The sequence below is a fragment of the Embiotoca jacksoni genome, unplaced genomic scaffold, assembly GCF_022577435.1.
Source record: "Embiotoca jacksoni isolate LCO1_2020_lvr unplaced genomic scaffold, fEmbJac1.0.p SCAF_114, whole genome shotgun sequence".
NCBI classification, from domain to species: domain Eukaryota; kingdom Metazoa; phylum Chordata; class Actinopteri; family Embiotocidae; genus Embiotoca; species Embiotoca jacksoni.
In genome coordinates, this window is record NW_027185246.1 from 70856 (window position 1) to 87500 (window position 16645).

General features: G+C 44.3%; 2 protein-coding genes across 3 annotated transcripts in view; one reads left to right on the forward strand and one right to left on the reverse strand.

Annotated features, from left to right (window-relative positions):
- Positions 1-49: 49 nt before the first annotated feature.
- On the reverse strand, positions 50-11777 carry LOC138194799 (uncharacterized). 2 transcript variants are annotated; one of them, XM_069143779.1, is made up of 7 exons: positions 11640-11777; positions 10494-10835; positions 10084-10359; positions 9081-9183; positions 6406-6460; positions 6184-6323; positions 50-1522 (listed from the first exon to the last, which is right to left on the reverse strand). In XM_069143779.1, exons 1-7 carry the CDS (start codon positions 11689-11691, stop codon positions 1474-1476), a joined length of 1017 nt encoding a protein of 338 aa, XP_068999880.1. In that variant the 5' UTR covers positions 11692-11777; the 3' UTR covers positions 50-1473. The 2 variants fall into 2 exon arrangements, with proteins under 2 accessions (XP_068999880.1, XP_068999879.1); XM_069143778.1 differs by lacking the exon at positions 50-1522 and having other exon boundaries at positions 5533-6323.
- Positions 11778-15999: 4222 nt separating this feature from the next.
- Positions 16000-16645, forward strand: part of syt11b (synaptotagmin XIb) — an 11447-nt gene continuing 10801 nt past the window's right edge. Inside the window, 1 exon segment of the mRNA XM_069143781.1 lies at positions 16000-16271. Coding sequence (XP_068999882.1) covers positions 16238-16271 — 34 coding nt within the window. The 5' untranslated portion in view covers positions 16000-16237.

Here is a 16645-nt window from a genome sequence, read left to right on the forward strand (position 1 = left end):
ATGCACTACCAAAATAAAATTTCATTTTAAATCAACTTTTGTGTAATAAACCAATGTAGAAAAGCTTTAGGAGGTTCCGGTTCCTGCAGTTTGTGTTTGTGATGATGACACAATGTGTAACACTACTGTTGTGTTTCACAACCAAACAGCCGTTGACTTAACCACTGCACTTCCATACAACTTCCAGGAACTTTATTTTGAAACTACTTTCTACTTCCGCTTCTCTAGATGAAGATTTTACTGAGATTAAATACTGAAGACTGAACTAGAAGTTGTGACACTTTGAAACACATTCAATCATGTTGATTCTGGTGTTTCAGTGTTTCACCTGTACAGCACACACAGCTGTTCACCTCATCAGCTGATCTTCTTCTTCTTCTTCTTCTTCTTCTTCTTCTTCTTCTTCTTCTTCTTCTTCTTCTTCTTCTTCTTCGTGGTCTTCCTCAGTTCATGAAGGTCTGATTCACGTGTCTGCATTAATGTGGACTCTGATGTTACTGCTGGTTTCTGATGAAGGAACTCTTCAATTTCATCTTCATCTTCATCTCCTCAGAGACACTAAATGGTTTCTGTTCTGGACCTACAGACCTTCATGTGACCTCTGACTCACCTGTTACCTGATGTGGCATGTCGTCCTGTTTCAGAACCAACATGTTAAAATAATTCACTTCCTTCTTTTCTCTGTTAAATTGTGAAATCGTTTCCAGTAACTTCTGCAAAACACGAGACTCAGTTCTTCAACCGTCATCATGACAACATGTTTACGGCCCTTTAAGAGAAGTAAGAGCAGATTTAGCGTCCTCCTAAAGCCTCCTTAGTTTTTTCTAAATCTTTAAATCATTTATTTTAAATGAGTCTTTATTTACACTTTTAAAACTCTCCATATAAATCTATCTTAAAAAAAAAAAAAAACTTTTTGTGCAAATATGTATCCATGTAACTATTAAAAAACAATCCAAGGAAGAAGAACTCAGCTTCTCTTCTGGTGTTTTTATCAGTCTATCGATCACACCAGCATAACATCAACCAGTTGGCTCTCGGAGCCACGCCCCTTTCTGGGGGAAAACAATCCGGTACACTGACGGCAACGGTGAAGTCAGACTGTAAGAAAGTTAACGGAGCTTCAGGTCTGTAAAATGGTTCTGATCCAGAAGTGTCTTCAGCTGCAATACCAGCGAGTGCCACTAGAGGTCGGCTCCAAAAAGCCTCCGGCTCCATAGACTCCCATTCAACTTCTCTCATCAAATCCAAAGTGAATAAAATGTGTCCATCAGTTATCTCGGTGTTGTTAGCTAAAGTCACTCCTTCTTATTAGTTTTCTGGAGGTCCATCTGAAAATAATCCCTCATTGTTAGGGCGTGTCAATGTGGGTCTGTTTGGGTTCACGAGCGTAGCAGTTAGTTGTGGTTCCTGTTGGATGTGAGGACAGATGAGAGGACATCCGTCCTCCATCCTCCTGGGGTGTCCAGGACTTCAGCCTCGAACTGAAGAGTAGACTACTGCCTCCTCTTCTTCCTCTGGCCTAAAAAACATCATAAGAAACTACAATTAGAGTTAAACTGCTGGTCTTTTATTTCCAATTCTACAAAGGCCTAAGTTGTATTTGACTTTCTACCAGTTTGAGGTAAAAAGACTCTCTCCAAAGGAAGTAGGGACAACATCTAGAGACTGTTGCGAAAATTTTCTTTGTTTAGTAATCAGTGGTGAGTTTCGATTGCCGCCCATTTGTAACACCCGGTGACTGGAGGTCTAACGAGCAGGAGGTGTGGTCTGACCAGCTGTAGACAACCCTGTTAAAAAAACCAGGAAGTGTTTGAAGCGTCAGCTTCAGCGTCAGCGAGGACTCGGAGGATAAAGACTGAGGAGTCTTTCGTTGGAGTCTCTCACTTGTTCACACCAACACCGTAACCTTTCCTCTGTTATCTGTCCCACCCGTTCCACTCATACCCAACACCTCGTCACAGGAGGACTCTGGACTGTCAGTCAGCTGCAGGACAGACTTCATCTCTGGACTTCCTTGGTCTCACGGAGACCTGGATCACACCGGACAACATCCACCCTGCTGCTCTCTCCTCTGTCTTCTCCTTCAGCCACACCCCCAGACCTCCTGGTAGGGGGAGGAAGGGAGGAGGGGGAGGGGGTTACAGGTCTACTCATCTCCCTAAATGGAGGGTTAGGGTTAGGGTCTCCCTCCTCCTCTCTCCCTCTTCTCTCCCTTCTCTCTCCCTCCTCTCTCCCTCCTCCTCTCTCCCTCCTCCTCTCTCCCTCCTCCTCTCTCCATCCTCCTCTCTCCCCCCTCCTCTCTCCCTCCTCTGTTTTATCTGCCCTCCCTTCAACTGACTCTTTCTCCCTCATGCATCCTAACTCAGCCACAGACACTTTCCTTTCTACTCTGTCTTCCTCTCTTCATTGTCTTTGTCCTCCTCCATGTCCTCCTGTCCTCCTCCATGTCCTCCAGTCCTCCCCAGCTCTGTGGTTGTCTGACTCGGTGCTCCCAGAGAGCCACTATGAGAGCAGCAGAAAGGAAATGTAGAAAATCTGACCACCCTGACGACCTGCTCACTTATCAATCTCTCTGTCCTCCTCCTCTCTGTCCTCCTCTTCTCTGTCCTCCTCCTCTCTCCTCTCCTCTTTCTCTGCCTCTATCTCTGCCTCTATCTCTGCCTCTATCTCTGCAGCCAAAAGCTCTTTCTACCAAACCAGAATTCAATCCTCATTTTCCAACCCCAAACAGCTCTTCTCCATCTTCTCCATTTTCTCCAACCTCCTCCCCCCTCCTCCCTCCATCCTTCCATCAAGCCACTTTGTCAACTACTTTACTAAAAAGATAGATGACATACGCTCCTCATTTTATAATCTATCTTCTATAACTACATGTCCATCATCTTCATCTTCATCTTCATCCCCTTCACTTTCCTCTTTCACCCCCCATCTCCCAATCAAGTTGTTACCTTGGTAACCTCCACCCCCCCAACCACCTGCCCTCCTCCCCATCCCATCTCACATTCTCCAGTCTATTGCTCCAGACCTTCTTCTTTTTCTCTCCATCTCATCAACACTTCTCTGTCAACGGTCTGTTTCCTGAACTCTCTGAAGGAGAGAGTGAACCCTCTCCTGAAGAAACCCCCCCCCAACCCGTCTGAAGTAAACAACTACAGACCGTCTCTCTTCTTCCCTTTCTTTCTAAAACTCTGGAGCGAGCTATCTTCAACCAACTCTCCTCCTATCTCCACCATAATAACCTTCTTGACCACCAGTCTGGTTTCAACAGACCACTCAACAGAGACGGTCCTCCTTCTGTCTCTGAGCAGCTTCACACTGCTAGAGCAGCCTCTCTGTCCTCTGTCCTGATCCTTCTAGACCTTCTGCTGCATTGGACACAGTGAACCACCAGATCCTTCTTTCCTCCTTCAGGACCTCGGTGTCTCTCTGCTCTCTCCCTGTTCTCATCCTACCTCAACGACCTCACCTACCGGGTAACTTGGAGAGGATCTGTGTCTGAACCTTGTCCTCTCACTACTGGTGTCCCTCAAGGCGCCATCCCGGGTCCCCTCCTCTTCTCTCTGTACACCGACTCTCTCGGCTCTGTCCTTCACTCGCATGTCTTTTCCTACCACAGCTATGCTGATGACACCCAACTGATCCTCTCTTTTCCAGATCTGAAGCACAGGTAGCAGCATGAATCTCTGCCTGTCTGACTGACATCTCTCAGTGGATGTCTTCACACCACCTGGAAATCAACCTCCACAAGACCGAACTGCTCTTCCTTCCAGAGAAAGACTCTCCCACCCTCGATCTGACTACTACCTTCAACAACTCTGTTATCCCGACCCTGACTGATAAGAACCTCGGAGACACTCGACAGTCAACTCTCTCTTACTGCCAACATCACTGCAACAACACGTTCCTGTAGATACATGCTGCACAACATCAGGAGAATACGTCCTCTTCTCACTCAGAAGGAGGTGCAGGCTCTGGTCCAGGTTCTGGTCCAGGCTCTGGTCTTACTGAGAGGCAACACTGCTAACCACTGCACCATCTATCTTTCCAGATGACAAATCTTTGGCTCACTGCAACCTATAACTCAACCGTCCATAAATATTCATTCAAAATGCGACGAAAATTGCCGCAGACATTCTTTGGACAGTAGATATACGTGTTTTCAAGGAGGTCTGCAGTGATATTAAATATCTTCTTGTAATGTGTAGTGTATGCAAAACTTTTTCAATTTCCCCAAACGTTTCAACTTCACTAAAAGTTGAATCACCATCAACAGGTGGAATGTGAACCATTAATAGCGACCTTGGTGAATTTAGTTACCATTTTTGGCGATTCACACATGTTGTACTTTAACGAACTCCTCTTACAGATTTTGTCGGACCGACTTGAAATTTAGTAAATCTAGGAATTAAAAGTTATCAAAATAATTTGTTTTCGTCGATCGGTGTGCCTGTGGCGTGGCGGCCAAAAAGTGATCCAAATGTCATGATATGAATGTTGTTCAAAAAATGACTGGCATTTTCAAAGTCAAAAATGACTTTAGATTTTTTTTAAAGTTCATGACAAAGGGGGGGATCGAACTCCAAACATTCTAGCTGAGAGGTAGCAGTGCTAACCACTGCCTCATCTACCTTCCCAGGAGTTTGACAGCATTGTGATCTTTGGCTCACTGCAACCTATAACTCCACCGCCCATAAATATTTATTCAAATGCAACCAAAATTGCCGCAGACATTCTTTGGATAGTAGCTATACGTGTTTTCAAGGGGGTCTGCAGTGATATTAAATATCTTCCTGTAATGTGTAGTGTATGCAAAACTTTTTCAATTTCCCCAAACGTTTCAACTTCACTAAAAGTTCAGTCACCATCAACAGGTGGAATCTGAACCATTAATAGCAACTTTGGTGAAGTAGAATCTTTTCCCTGTTGAGTTAACCAGACTGTCGGTTGAGTCACGAAGATAGTCCAGCAGTCTACAACGCCTGGCTAGAAATGACTTCATGAAAACATGGGTTCAAACCCTGGTCAGGTAACACACATGGTTCAAGGTTTACGGAGTGTGAGTCCCCTTAATGAGCCACGTGGTTCACGGAGGGCAAATCCTTCTAAGGGTAAGACACATGGTTCATGGAGGGCGAGTCCCTCTAAGGGTAAGCCACATGGGTTTGGGTTTGTACCTGCAGTCATACTAATACCAAACCAAAGGTCAACAACAATATAAAACTCAAAAGAAAAAAAAGTCCAAAAGACACTTTTTTTAAATTGTGCACTGGTTAGAGCAGTTGCCTTACAGTGAAAAGTAAACTTGAGGCATGTCAGTTTAGAAAAAGGTTATACTCCAAAAAGTGACAAAAAAAAGTCATACTGTGTTGTCCGTCCGTCATGTTGTCCAAAAAGTGACCCAAAATTCATTTTTGTATATAGTATAGAGTATAGAATATAGCATACATAGTATAGAGTATAGAGTATAGAGTATATAGTATATAGTAATAGTATATAGTATATAGTAATAGTTTATTGTATATAGTAATAGTATATATTATATATTATATAGCATATATTATAAAGTATATAGTATATAGTATACAGTATATAGTACAACCAGGGCGATGCGGCTAAGTTTTATGTTTCGCCATGGCACAGGAAGTTGACGTTTAAGGTCAAACGATGCTCCAAACCTCATGAAACTTTGCACATCGTCAGACACCAACTTTCATGAGTTTTTGAAGATGTTAAAGCCGCCAAAATAAGGCTTTTTTTTTTCTTTTTTTTTTTAAAGAAGAATAAGGAACGAGATCGAGAAAAAAATTAAAACGGGAATATGCGGATCCTCGCGTGCTGCACATCGGGGAGCCGGCGGCCCCAACCCGCTGAATCCCCGACGTGCAGCGTGCCCACATATCACTGCTTGCAGTTTTAATGTTTATTTAAATCTCTATTACGTTTATTTAACTCTCTTTATATTCATTCAAATCTCTCTTTAATTATTTATTTATTTATTTTCATGTTCGAAAGGTGACGTGAAAATAAAGTTTCCAGAAATTTGTATTCAGCATCAGATAATCTGAACTCTTCTCTCACACACACACACACACACATACACACACACACACACACACACACACACACACACACACACACACACACACACACACATACACACACACACACACACATACACACCTGTCCCTCCTGTCCTGTCCCTTCTGTCTGAACTGGATGGAGATGTAACTGTCGTCCTCCTCAGCTTGCCTGGTTTTCTGCAGCTCGTCTGCTTGTCTCTTAGCGAGCTGCAGGACGCTGCTGTCCGTCTCATCAGACCTCTGAAGACAGACGGAGGACACATAGACACTGTTCACTGAGGACAGACGGAGGACACATAGACACTGTTCACTGAGGACTCACTTTCTGCTCCGTGTCTCCGCCTACAGCTCTCTGACGGTCTGCTGCTGCCCGTCTCCTGCAATGATAATGAATAAATAAACAATACCACCGTTATAACAACGTGTAAACAACAATCCGACCGTTATTACAACATGTAAACAACAATACAACTGTTATAACAACAAATAGGTCCTTAAAGATTTCAGCTTCTGAAGTCACAATGAGAATCTGCAGTACTTTTTTTTATAAACATGTTTTTGATGATTGTATCAAATACATATTTGATATTAAAATGACATCTTCAAAATGGAGAACTATGTTTTTCATGCAGGAATAACAGACATGCTAAGGCTAGCTAGCTGCATTAGCTAGCATGCTAGGTAGCGGAACAAACCGGCTCTAACTCCAAATACATTTTCCTCATTTTATCAGGTTTTACGTGGATTCAGAAATGTAGGCAACAGAATAGAAAAGATTTCATCATGGTGATATAAAGTGAACATTTTCAGGTTGCAGATGATTCGTTACAACATATCATGTTTTTATACCTCATGTTTAATATCTCTTTGATAATTTTTTCAGATTCATATATTCAGATTAATATGGAGGAAGATTTCCCCTTTGAAATGAAAGTATGATAATACTGAACCGCACAGAGTTCCTGAATGCAGCACAATCAGGATCAATAACCTCCATCAGGAAGGATTCAGTTATTGATCACGTTAAGGTCACCACTGGTACCAGAACATCTGTGATGTCATCATGGACCTGAAACTGGAGCAGAATGTCACCGTGAACTCTGAGTTCTACTGGATCTTCTGAGGCTCTGTTCTGTTTGTAGTCTTCGGGTCAGTTTGGGTTTTGTGCTTCCTGTTTAATTATGAAATGACTCCCCTCTTGCTGTCTGTCTCGTTTCACTTCCTGTCCTTTGTATGCATTTTTGACTTTTGGAGGACTACATACAGCCGGATCACTTGAACTAAGGCAAAGTATAATCTTTAAATACTCTTCTCTGCTAAAGGTTATTCTTGCATCTGTTGTTTTACGCTATCTTGACTGCTGAAGCTTGTCTGTTTTTTGGTAGCTGGAATTGTTTGTGATTAGGTTCTTGTTTTCACTCAAGTAACTGTGAGTCAAAGAGAACAAGTTTAGAGTTAAACTGCTGGTCTTTATTTCAATTCTACAAAGGCCTAAGTTGTATTTGACTTTCTACCAGTTTGAGGTAAAAAGACTCTCTCCAAAGGAAGCAGGGACAACATCTAGAGACTATTGTGAAAGTTTTCTTTGTTTAGTAATCAGTGGTGAGTTTCTATTGCTGCCCTTTTGCAACACCTGGTGATGGGAGGTCTAACGAGCAGGAGGTGTGGTCTAACGAGCAGGAGGTGTGGTCTGACCAGCTGAGATAGGTTTCTATATAAGCCCCGCGGCATAAGCCAAACTTTAGTGTGCATTTTTGACTTTTGGAGGACTACATACAGCCAGATCACTTGAACTAAGGCAAAGTATAATCTTTAAATACTCTTCCCTGCTAAAGTTTATTATTACATCTGTTGTTTTACGCTATCTTGACTGCTGAAGCTTGTCTGTTTTTTGGTAGCTGGAATTGTTTGTGATTAGGTTCTTGTTTTCACTCAAGTAACTGAGAGTCAAGGAGAACAAGTTTAGAGTTAAACTGCTGGTCTTTATTTCAATTCTATTAAGGCCTAAGTTGTATTTGACTTTCTACCAGTTTAATTTTTTTTAATTTATTTTTTTATTTCACTTTATTAATCCCCGAGGGGAAATTCTTCGCTACAGCAGGGGGGCTCTCAGGGGGGAGATGCTGCAACAGGCTGCCACTAGTGCGGCGCCAGGTAACCTGACCTGAGGTGCATGTTTTTGGATGATGGGAGGAAGCCGGAGAACCCGGAGAGAATCCACGCAAGCACAGGGAGAACATGCAAACTCCCAAGTTACCTTGAGGTAAAAAGACTCTCTCCAAAGGAAGTCTAGAGTCTAGATGTTGTCCCATGCTGTCCATGTTGTCCAGGCTCTGGTCCAGGCTCTGGTCCAGGCTCTGGTCATCTCACGTCTAGACTACTGTAACTCCCTCCTGGCAGGTCTACCTGTTAGTACCATCCAACCTCTGCAGCTCATCCAGAATGCAGCAGCTCGACTGGTCTTTAACCTCCTAGATTCACTCACACTACTCCGCTCCTCCTCCTCCTCCTCCTCTTCCTCCTCCTCCGTCCTGGCTCCTAAATGGTATAATGAGCTCCCCACCGACATCAGGACAGCAGAAACTCTGAACATCTTCCACCACAAACTAAAACCACGCCTCCTCCTCCTTTACCTTGAACAGTAGAACTTTAGTATCTTAAAATAGAACTTACTGATAGAACTTTGTAGTTTGGCTTTCTGGAAGAAATTGTATTTTCTTGATTCTTGTTGTTCTGGGTTTGTACCCTCATGGTTGAAATGAACTTATTGTAAGTCACTTTGGATAAAAGAGTCAGATAAATGAAATGTAATGTAATGTATGATTTTTGGCCCCGCCCCCTAATTGTTTCATCTGTCCCTCGATGTCCTTCCCTCCCTGTTCTGGTACCAGTGGTCCCGTTAACGTGCTGATCAATAACTCTGAATACTTCCTGATGGAGGTCATTGATCTTGATGTTTGTGTTCACTACTTAAGTCGGTCTGTTTCATTCCAGAACCTTCTGATGATGATGATGGTGAAGAGGATGGTGAGAGTTATTCCAGCCAGCAGCAGGACACCGATCACAAGTCCTACTACCAGAGACAGGGCCCGGTCCATTTCTGTAGAACACAGTTAATCAGTCAGAATGGAAACAGAACCCAACAGAACCCGACAGAACCAGACAGAACCTTCACTTCTTAGAAGTCATCCAAACGTAAACAAACAGCGTTGGTGCATGTTCAGCCTCTGAGTGTCTTTTAGCTCTTTGTTTTGGTTTAGCTGCAGCTTCTTGGTCCGGTTGATTCTTGGCAGTTTCAGCAGACTGGGGGGGGGGGGGGGGGGGGGGGCGCGGAGGAACACCACTCACTGCTCAGGGTTCTAGACAAGAGGCCCGTCCCAAAGTGGATCCTCGTATTCTGGTGGAGGTCTAGTTTGAGAATCACTGGTCTGATGTTTATGGTTCTGGTGGCGTCATCAGATGATGAGAGTCAGAACCTCTGCAGGAATACGGTTCCTACTTCAGGTTGGACAGAGTTCCTGAACTGAAGAAGGTCTGGTGGGGCAGGTCCGGTTCACGGTGAGGAGGAAGGAGACTGACAGCTGGTTCGGTCTGGTGTCAGCAGTACCAGACCGTTCTGGTGAAAGGAGCTGAAGTGGAAGACAAAGCTCTGGATGTTCCGGTAGATCTATATTCCCTCAACTGGGGTTCTGGTCTTGGAGTCGTGACTGGATCTCAGATACAAGGAGCTGAAGTGAGCTTCCTCTGCCGCGTCAGCCTCAGAATCTCAGAACCTCCGGAGTCGAGGTGGGCAACCCGACCGTCCATCAGACAGTTTCAAGAAACGTGAAATTGGTAGGAGAACCGGGTCAACCCAGAACTACGGAGGGGTTTTAAATCCGGTCTGAGACTGAACCAGAGGACACCGGTGGATGAAGTGGAGGCGGACCACCTGAATGATGAGTCAGCAGCCTCGTTCAGGGGGTGGAGCCTTCTGTTACCTGATAAAAGGTGGACTAACCTTTGTCTGCAGCGTCAACCTTCACCTGCAGGCTGAACGGTGCCGAGGTCGTCTCCGTGTTGGTCTTCAGAGCACAGCTGTAGTTCCCAGAATCCTCTGCAGTTAAAGGGCCAATCTGAAGGGTGGGGCCAAACTGTGAGAGGGTGTGGCCATCTCTGAGCCAGGTGACCTGCAGCTGGTGGAAGGTGCAGCGTGAAGTGCAGCGCAGTGTGACTGTTTCACCGCTTCGGAGCTCCCGGTCGCCCCCGGAGACGTTCACCTCCATCTTCATCTCCTCTGGAATAAAAGTGAACATTAGTTATAATGTCACTCATTAATATTATGTTAATATTATATTAATATTACATATTATATTAATATCACATATTATATTTATATTATCCATGAATGTCCGAATCTGTTCTTCTCACCAACAACTTCTAACATCACTCCTGTTTTGTTGGTGAAATGTGCTGAGCTGTCGGTTGCTTCCATCCTGAAGCGGAAGGTTCCGTCGTCGTCCTTCCAGACCTCTCTGATCTCTAAGGTGCAGTTGCTCCTCTTGTCTCCCAGGTAACGGTACCGAGAGCTCCTGGAGTCCGACTTGCTGTCATAGACAGACGGAGTCTGGCCTTGACAGATCTCGTGGTTCTTACACCAGACCACCCGGATGACCTGCTTCAGCGGTGTGAAGGTGCAGCGGAGGATGACGGTGGAGCCGGTGACAGCGCAGGTGGAGGTGAACGGATAGTTGACCGATGGAACCGCCGCACCTGGACAACACCAAAGAAGAAGAAAACCAAAGAGTGATGAGAGGAGACAGAGAGAGGATAAACCGGAGGACATGAATTAAAGTAGTGTGCTCTTCATGGGAACTGAAACGGGTTTTAAAGTTTTAAACTCTGATGAATCAACAGTCCAGACGTGTGTTTGGTGTTTCTATAGCAACGTACGTGCAGCTTCACCATCGCTGTGTTTCTATAGCAACGTGTCCACGCGTGTCAATGTCCACAAACAGTTTTATTCATGTGGGTTAAACATTTACCTGTTTGCAAAGGTGAAAAGTCGGCTGTCCTGTAACTGTTGAGTCATTAAAACAGGAGTGGTGATACTACATCCCGCCCACCGATAGCTGTAACCTGACTGCTCCACAGGCCTGTCAATCAAACAGACACGCCCCCAAAAACAAGTCTTCTTGAATCTTCTTTTCTAATGAATGAGGGATTATTTTCAGATGGACCTCCAGAAAACTAATAAGAAGGAGTGACTTTAGCTAACAACACCGAGATAACTGATGGACACATTTTATTCACTTTGGATTTGATGAGAGAAGTTGAATGGGAGTCTATGGAGCCGGAGGCTTTTTGGAGCCGACCTCTAGTGGCACTCGCTGGTATTGTAGATGGAGTCTATGGAGCCGGAGGTTTTTTGGAGCTACAAATAATCTGCAGAGACTCATTCTGACTCCTGAAACTTCTGCAGCACATTTAGTTCGAATACGTTTCCTCCTCTGGTTCTGAGGGTTCGACAGTAGACGTGGCTTCACGTTTTATTAAATTTAATCACTTTAAACTCACCTGCTGAAAAGAACATGAAGCTCCAGAAAACCACTATGTCCCAAACTGCCATCCTTAGTTTTCCTCTTCAGGTTTGTTGAACGGACGTCCTCACTCTGTCCTCACTCTGTCTGTCTTCACTCTGTCTGTCTTCTGTTGATGAACAGATTCATCTGCAAGAGTCACTTCCCTAAAAACATTATCCTCCCATCACTTCCTCTACACAACTACACACAGTCATAAACACACAACTACACAGTCAGACACAACTACACAGTCAGAGGCACACAACTACACACAGTCAACTACACAATCAGACACACAACCACACACAGTCAGAGACACACAACTACGCACAGTCATAGACGCACAACTACACACTCAGACACACAACTGCACAGTCAGAGACACACAACTACAGTCAGAGACACACAACTACACACAGTCAGACACACAACTACACAGTCAGGGACACACAACTACACACAGTCAGAGACACACAACTACACACAGTCAGACACACAACTACACAGTCAGGGACACACAACTACACAGTCAGAGACCCACAATTACACACTCAGAGACACACAACTACACACAGTCAGAGACACACAACTACACACAGTCAGACACACAACTACACAGTCAGGGACACACAACTACACAGTCAGAGACACACAATTACACACTCAGAGACACACAACTACACAGTCAGAGACACACAACTACACACAGTCAACTACACAATCAGACACACAACTACGCACAGTCATAGATGCAAAACTACACACTCAGAGACACACAACTATACAGTCAGAGACACACAGCTACACAGTCAGAGACACACAACTACACACAGTCAGACACACAATAACACACTCAGAGACACAACTACACACAGTCAGACACACAACTACACACTCAGAGACACACAACTACACAGTCAAACACACAATTACACACTCAGAGACACAACTACACAGTCAGAGACACACAACTACACAGTCAAACACACAGCTACACAGTTGGAGGGGACTACAAACCTTCTGCTGCTAACAATAAAAGAAAACTCACTGAGGAGAGAACAACATGTCCTCCATCTTTTATTTTGTAATTTCTTCTGCTTCACTTCCTGTGCTCGACCACGCCCACAACATTCTTCACTTCCTGTGCTCGACCATCCCCTGAACCCTTTCCACATGCAGCCTGAGGAGCTGAACACCAGCGTTGCTCGTTTGTCTGCAGGATCCAAGGAGAAACTGGTAAATGCTGAATTTGTTTGAAGCAGCGGGTCCGAAGGTGAGCAGCTGTGACTCGATTCTGCAGGATGGAACCAGAGGAACATGTTGGTCCAGTTTCTCTGAAATCATTGAGAATTCTCTCATGATTAAATGGAGATAAATGGTTTGTGATAACAGCAGTGTGGTTCTCATGTAGAACTCTGGCTGTGTGATTTGGAGGAATGCAGACTGGACCTGACTTCAGGTGAGGAAGGGAAACAGTTTTATTCAGGAACTTCCTGTCTCAGCAGGAGATTCTTTCCTGAGACGCGTTTATTAGCAGCTGGAGTCCAAATATACGATTAAATTATGTTTTTATTCTGCGCATTTGTGCATCAATAGGTTCTAATTCACAACAACAAAAACATGAGGATGTCTGTTCTATCTGTTCATGTCCTGTCTGTCCATGTTCTATCTGTCCATGTTCTGTCTGTCCATGTTCTATCTGTCCATGTTCTATCTGTCCATGTTCTGTCTGTCCATGTTCTGTCTGTCCATGTTCTGTCTGTCTATGTTCTATCTGTCCATGATCTGTCTGTTCATGTTCTATCTGTTCATTTCTATCTGTCCATGTTCTATCTGTTCATGTCCTGTCTGTCCATGTTCTATCTGTCCATGTTCTGTCTGTCCATGTTCTATCTGTCCATGTTCTATCTGTCCATGTTCTGTCTGTCCATGTTCTATCTGTCCATGTTCTGTCTGTTCATGTTCTATCTGTCCATGTTCTGTCTGTCCATGTTCTGTCTGTCCATGTTCTATCTGTCCATGTTCTGTCTGTTCATGTTCTATCTGTTCATTTCTATCTGTCCATGTTCTATCTGTTCATGTTCTATCTATCCATGTTCTGTCTGTTCATGTTCTATCTGTCCATGTTCTATCTGTCCATGTTCTATCTGTCCATGTTCTGTCTGTCCATTTCTGTCTGTTCATGTTCTATCTGTTCATGTTCTATCTGTCCATGTTCTGTCTGTCCATGTTCTATCTGTCCATGTTCTATCTATAAAATCAAACTCTGATTTAAGTTTCTACAAGAAGTTAATTGTTGAACTTATTTTATTATTCAGTTACAAATAAAAACTGAAAACATTTAGTTGAAATGAAGTGATAGAAGGTTTGTTGTTTTCAGGCATGTTTGGTTAGAACATACATGATGTACAGATATCAGCTGTGAACTGTTCCTCCGTCAAACGCGGCGACTAGAATGTGTTCAGGTACATCACGCGTGTTCAGCATCATCCGTGTTACTCTGCAGGAGGTCTAATCTGCGTGGCGAGAGGCGTCCACAGAGCAGCGCCGTCGGAGTTGTACAGGAAGGAGCTGGAGGCGGAGCTACAGCGGATGGAGGAGGCGGGGCTGTGGACATCTGTGGGAGTCCATCAGGCTGACAGGTACATGGTGAACACACACGTGACCACGGAGGGACATGGGAAGGAGGAGAAGCCGTACGTCGGCAGGACTGTTTACCTCTACAGGATATCCATCAGTTCGGATACCAGAACACGCGTCATACATGAAGCAGTGCAATGGAACGTGTTAAATATTAAACCCTATCAACTAAACACGTGACTGTGTTTTTCTTCTGCCGCAACATACGTGTTGATCCATGTCATCACTTCCACATCCTGCTGCAGCTCAGCAGACGTCAACATCTTCATGAAGACGAGAAGAAAACCTTGTTTAAAACTTTAGTTTTAGACTGTTGTTACTTCAGTGTTTTATTGAAGTTAATGCTTCCTTCCAGATGTTCAAGCTACCCATGCCATGTGCACTAATGCATCCTGTACCATCACAGATGCTGGCTTTAGAACTGAGCTGATAACAAGCTGGATGGTCCCTCTCCTCTTTAACCTGGAGGATGCAGCGTCCATGATTTCCAAACAGAATCTCAGATTGTGATCCATCAGACCTCAGGACAGTTTTCCACTTCACCTCAGTCCATCTTCAATGATCTCGGTCCAGAGAAGGCGGCGGTGTTTCTGGATCATGTTTCTATCTGGTTTCTTCTTTGGAGAGTTTTAACATCATTTGTGGACGCAGCGATGAACTGTGTTCACAGACGATGGTTTTCACAAGTGTTCCTGAGCCCATGCAGTGATTTCCACTCCAGAATAGTGTGTTTTTAATGCAGTGCTGCCTGAGGGCCCGAAGATCACCACCATCCAATATTGGTTTCCAGCCTTGTCCCTTGTGTTCAGAGATTTCTCCAGATTCTCTGAATCTTTTAATGATTTTATTAACATAGATGACAAAAATCTTTCTGGACTTTGATGCAGTCGATTTGCTGAAAACAAGAAAACTAAACTGAACCATAAACAGTTGCAGTTTGTTTGTTTGTTTAATCTTGTTTATGTACATATAAGCACACTTCCTGTTTATTATATAACACTGTGGGGACTCAAAACAAGGGGCGGGGCCTTCACTCCGCGAGGACCAGTCCTGTGAGGAGGAAGATGTAGAATGTCTCACTCTGTTCACATTTCTGGGAACTGCAAATATCAGACTGCAGAAAAGACAGTAAATAGTTTTTGGTTATAAAGTCAGTCCAGTTTTGTTTCTGCGGTGACATTTAAACATCTTCTCTCCAAAAATCACTTCATTTACAGCTGATTCAGAACAACTGCGACTGAATGACGTTTTCTTTTGATGTGAAACACAAATATTAATAATTTACACACTTGACATGTTTATGATCCATAAAGTTTATTATTTATTGGAAGACTTGGTAAAAAAAAAACATCTCTCCCTCCTCCTCCTCCTCACCCTCCTGCTCATCCCCCTCACCCTGCTCCTCCTCCTCTCTTTGCATGTCCAAATCTGGAGATAGAAATATGAATATGTAGCTTTAGATTTTAAATTTTCATTCTAAAATTTCGATTTTTATCTCCTAATGTTTTAATACATAGAGCAAGTTATATTTATGCCTTTTACTCTTTATATGTCTCGTAATTTCAACTTAATAAGTATATACATCTTTGGTCTTTGTTTTGTCCTCTAACGAGGTCAGCGGACCTCCACAGGAATGAGCTGCTGCTCTTCTCCGCGGAGTGAGTCATCCTTAAGTAGACGATCTGTGTCCAGTCTCATCGCGAGCTCCTCCGCGCAGCCTCCCTGCATCCGAGCGCGAGCATCACTGCGCACCGAGCGGACAGCAGCAGCAGCAGCGGCGGACTGAGCGGACGGCGGACATATGAAGGCTTCTTCCCCGTGACCGGCGGCCTGTTTTCGGTGATTCCTCTGGTGGATGGATGTGAAGTAACGGCGGCGGAATCAGTTGGTGTCCCTCCATCTCTGCGCTCTTCTCCCGTTCCGTCAGGACCGCATCCAGCCCCGACCCACAAAATGGCGGACATCATCGAGCTGGGACCCGCCTACGGTGAGGACCGGGCCCGTTCTGCTCCAGCTGGTCACTGCCACATCACCGACCCTAACCGCCGCGGGTCGGTTCCGATTCGGTGTCTGTGGTGTACCGTCGGTAGAACAGGTGTATCGGAGAGAAATGTCCGGTGTCATGTTCATCCGTCACCTGCTGCCGGTTAATGAGGCGTCATGAGGCCGCGCGCCTTGTTATTATTTCAATTCCTCCTCTTCGTCACGTTGCAGATGTAAATCTTTGATTTCACTAATATTCACTGATTCATTTCACTCAGATTTACTGATATGAATGTGGTTAATTCCGATGAAAGATGTGATTTATCTCATACTTCTCCGGTGAGAGCTGACAGGATCAAGATTTCACCGCAGATCGGA

What these genes read in the sequence shown, in the direction of transcription:
- LOC138194799 (XM_069143778.1), bottom strand. Translation starts at nt 11,691, where the DNA reads ATGGCAGTTTGGGACATAGTGGTTTTCTGGAGCTTCATGTTCTTTTCA. An exon ending in CTTCATGTTCTTTTCAGCAG is followed by an intron (nt 10,836 to 11,639) that starts GTGAGTTTAAAG and finishes GGTGTTGTCCAG; the next exon opens with GTGCGGCGGTTCCATCGGTC. An exon ending in AGTGATGTTAGAAGTTGTTG is followed by an intron (nt 10,360 to 10,493) that starts GTGAGAAGAACA and finishes CTTTTATTCCAG; the next exon opens with AGGAGATGAAGATGGAGGTG.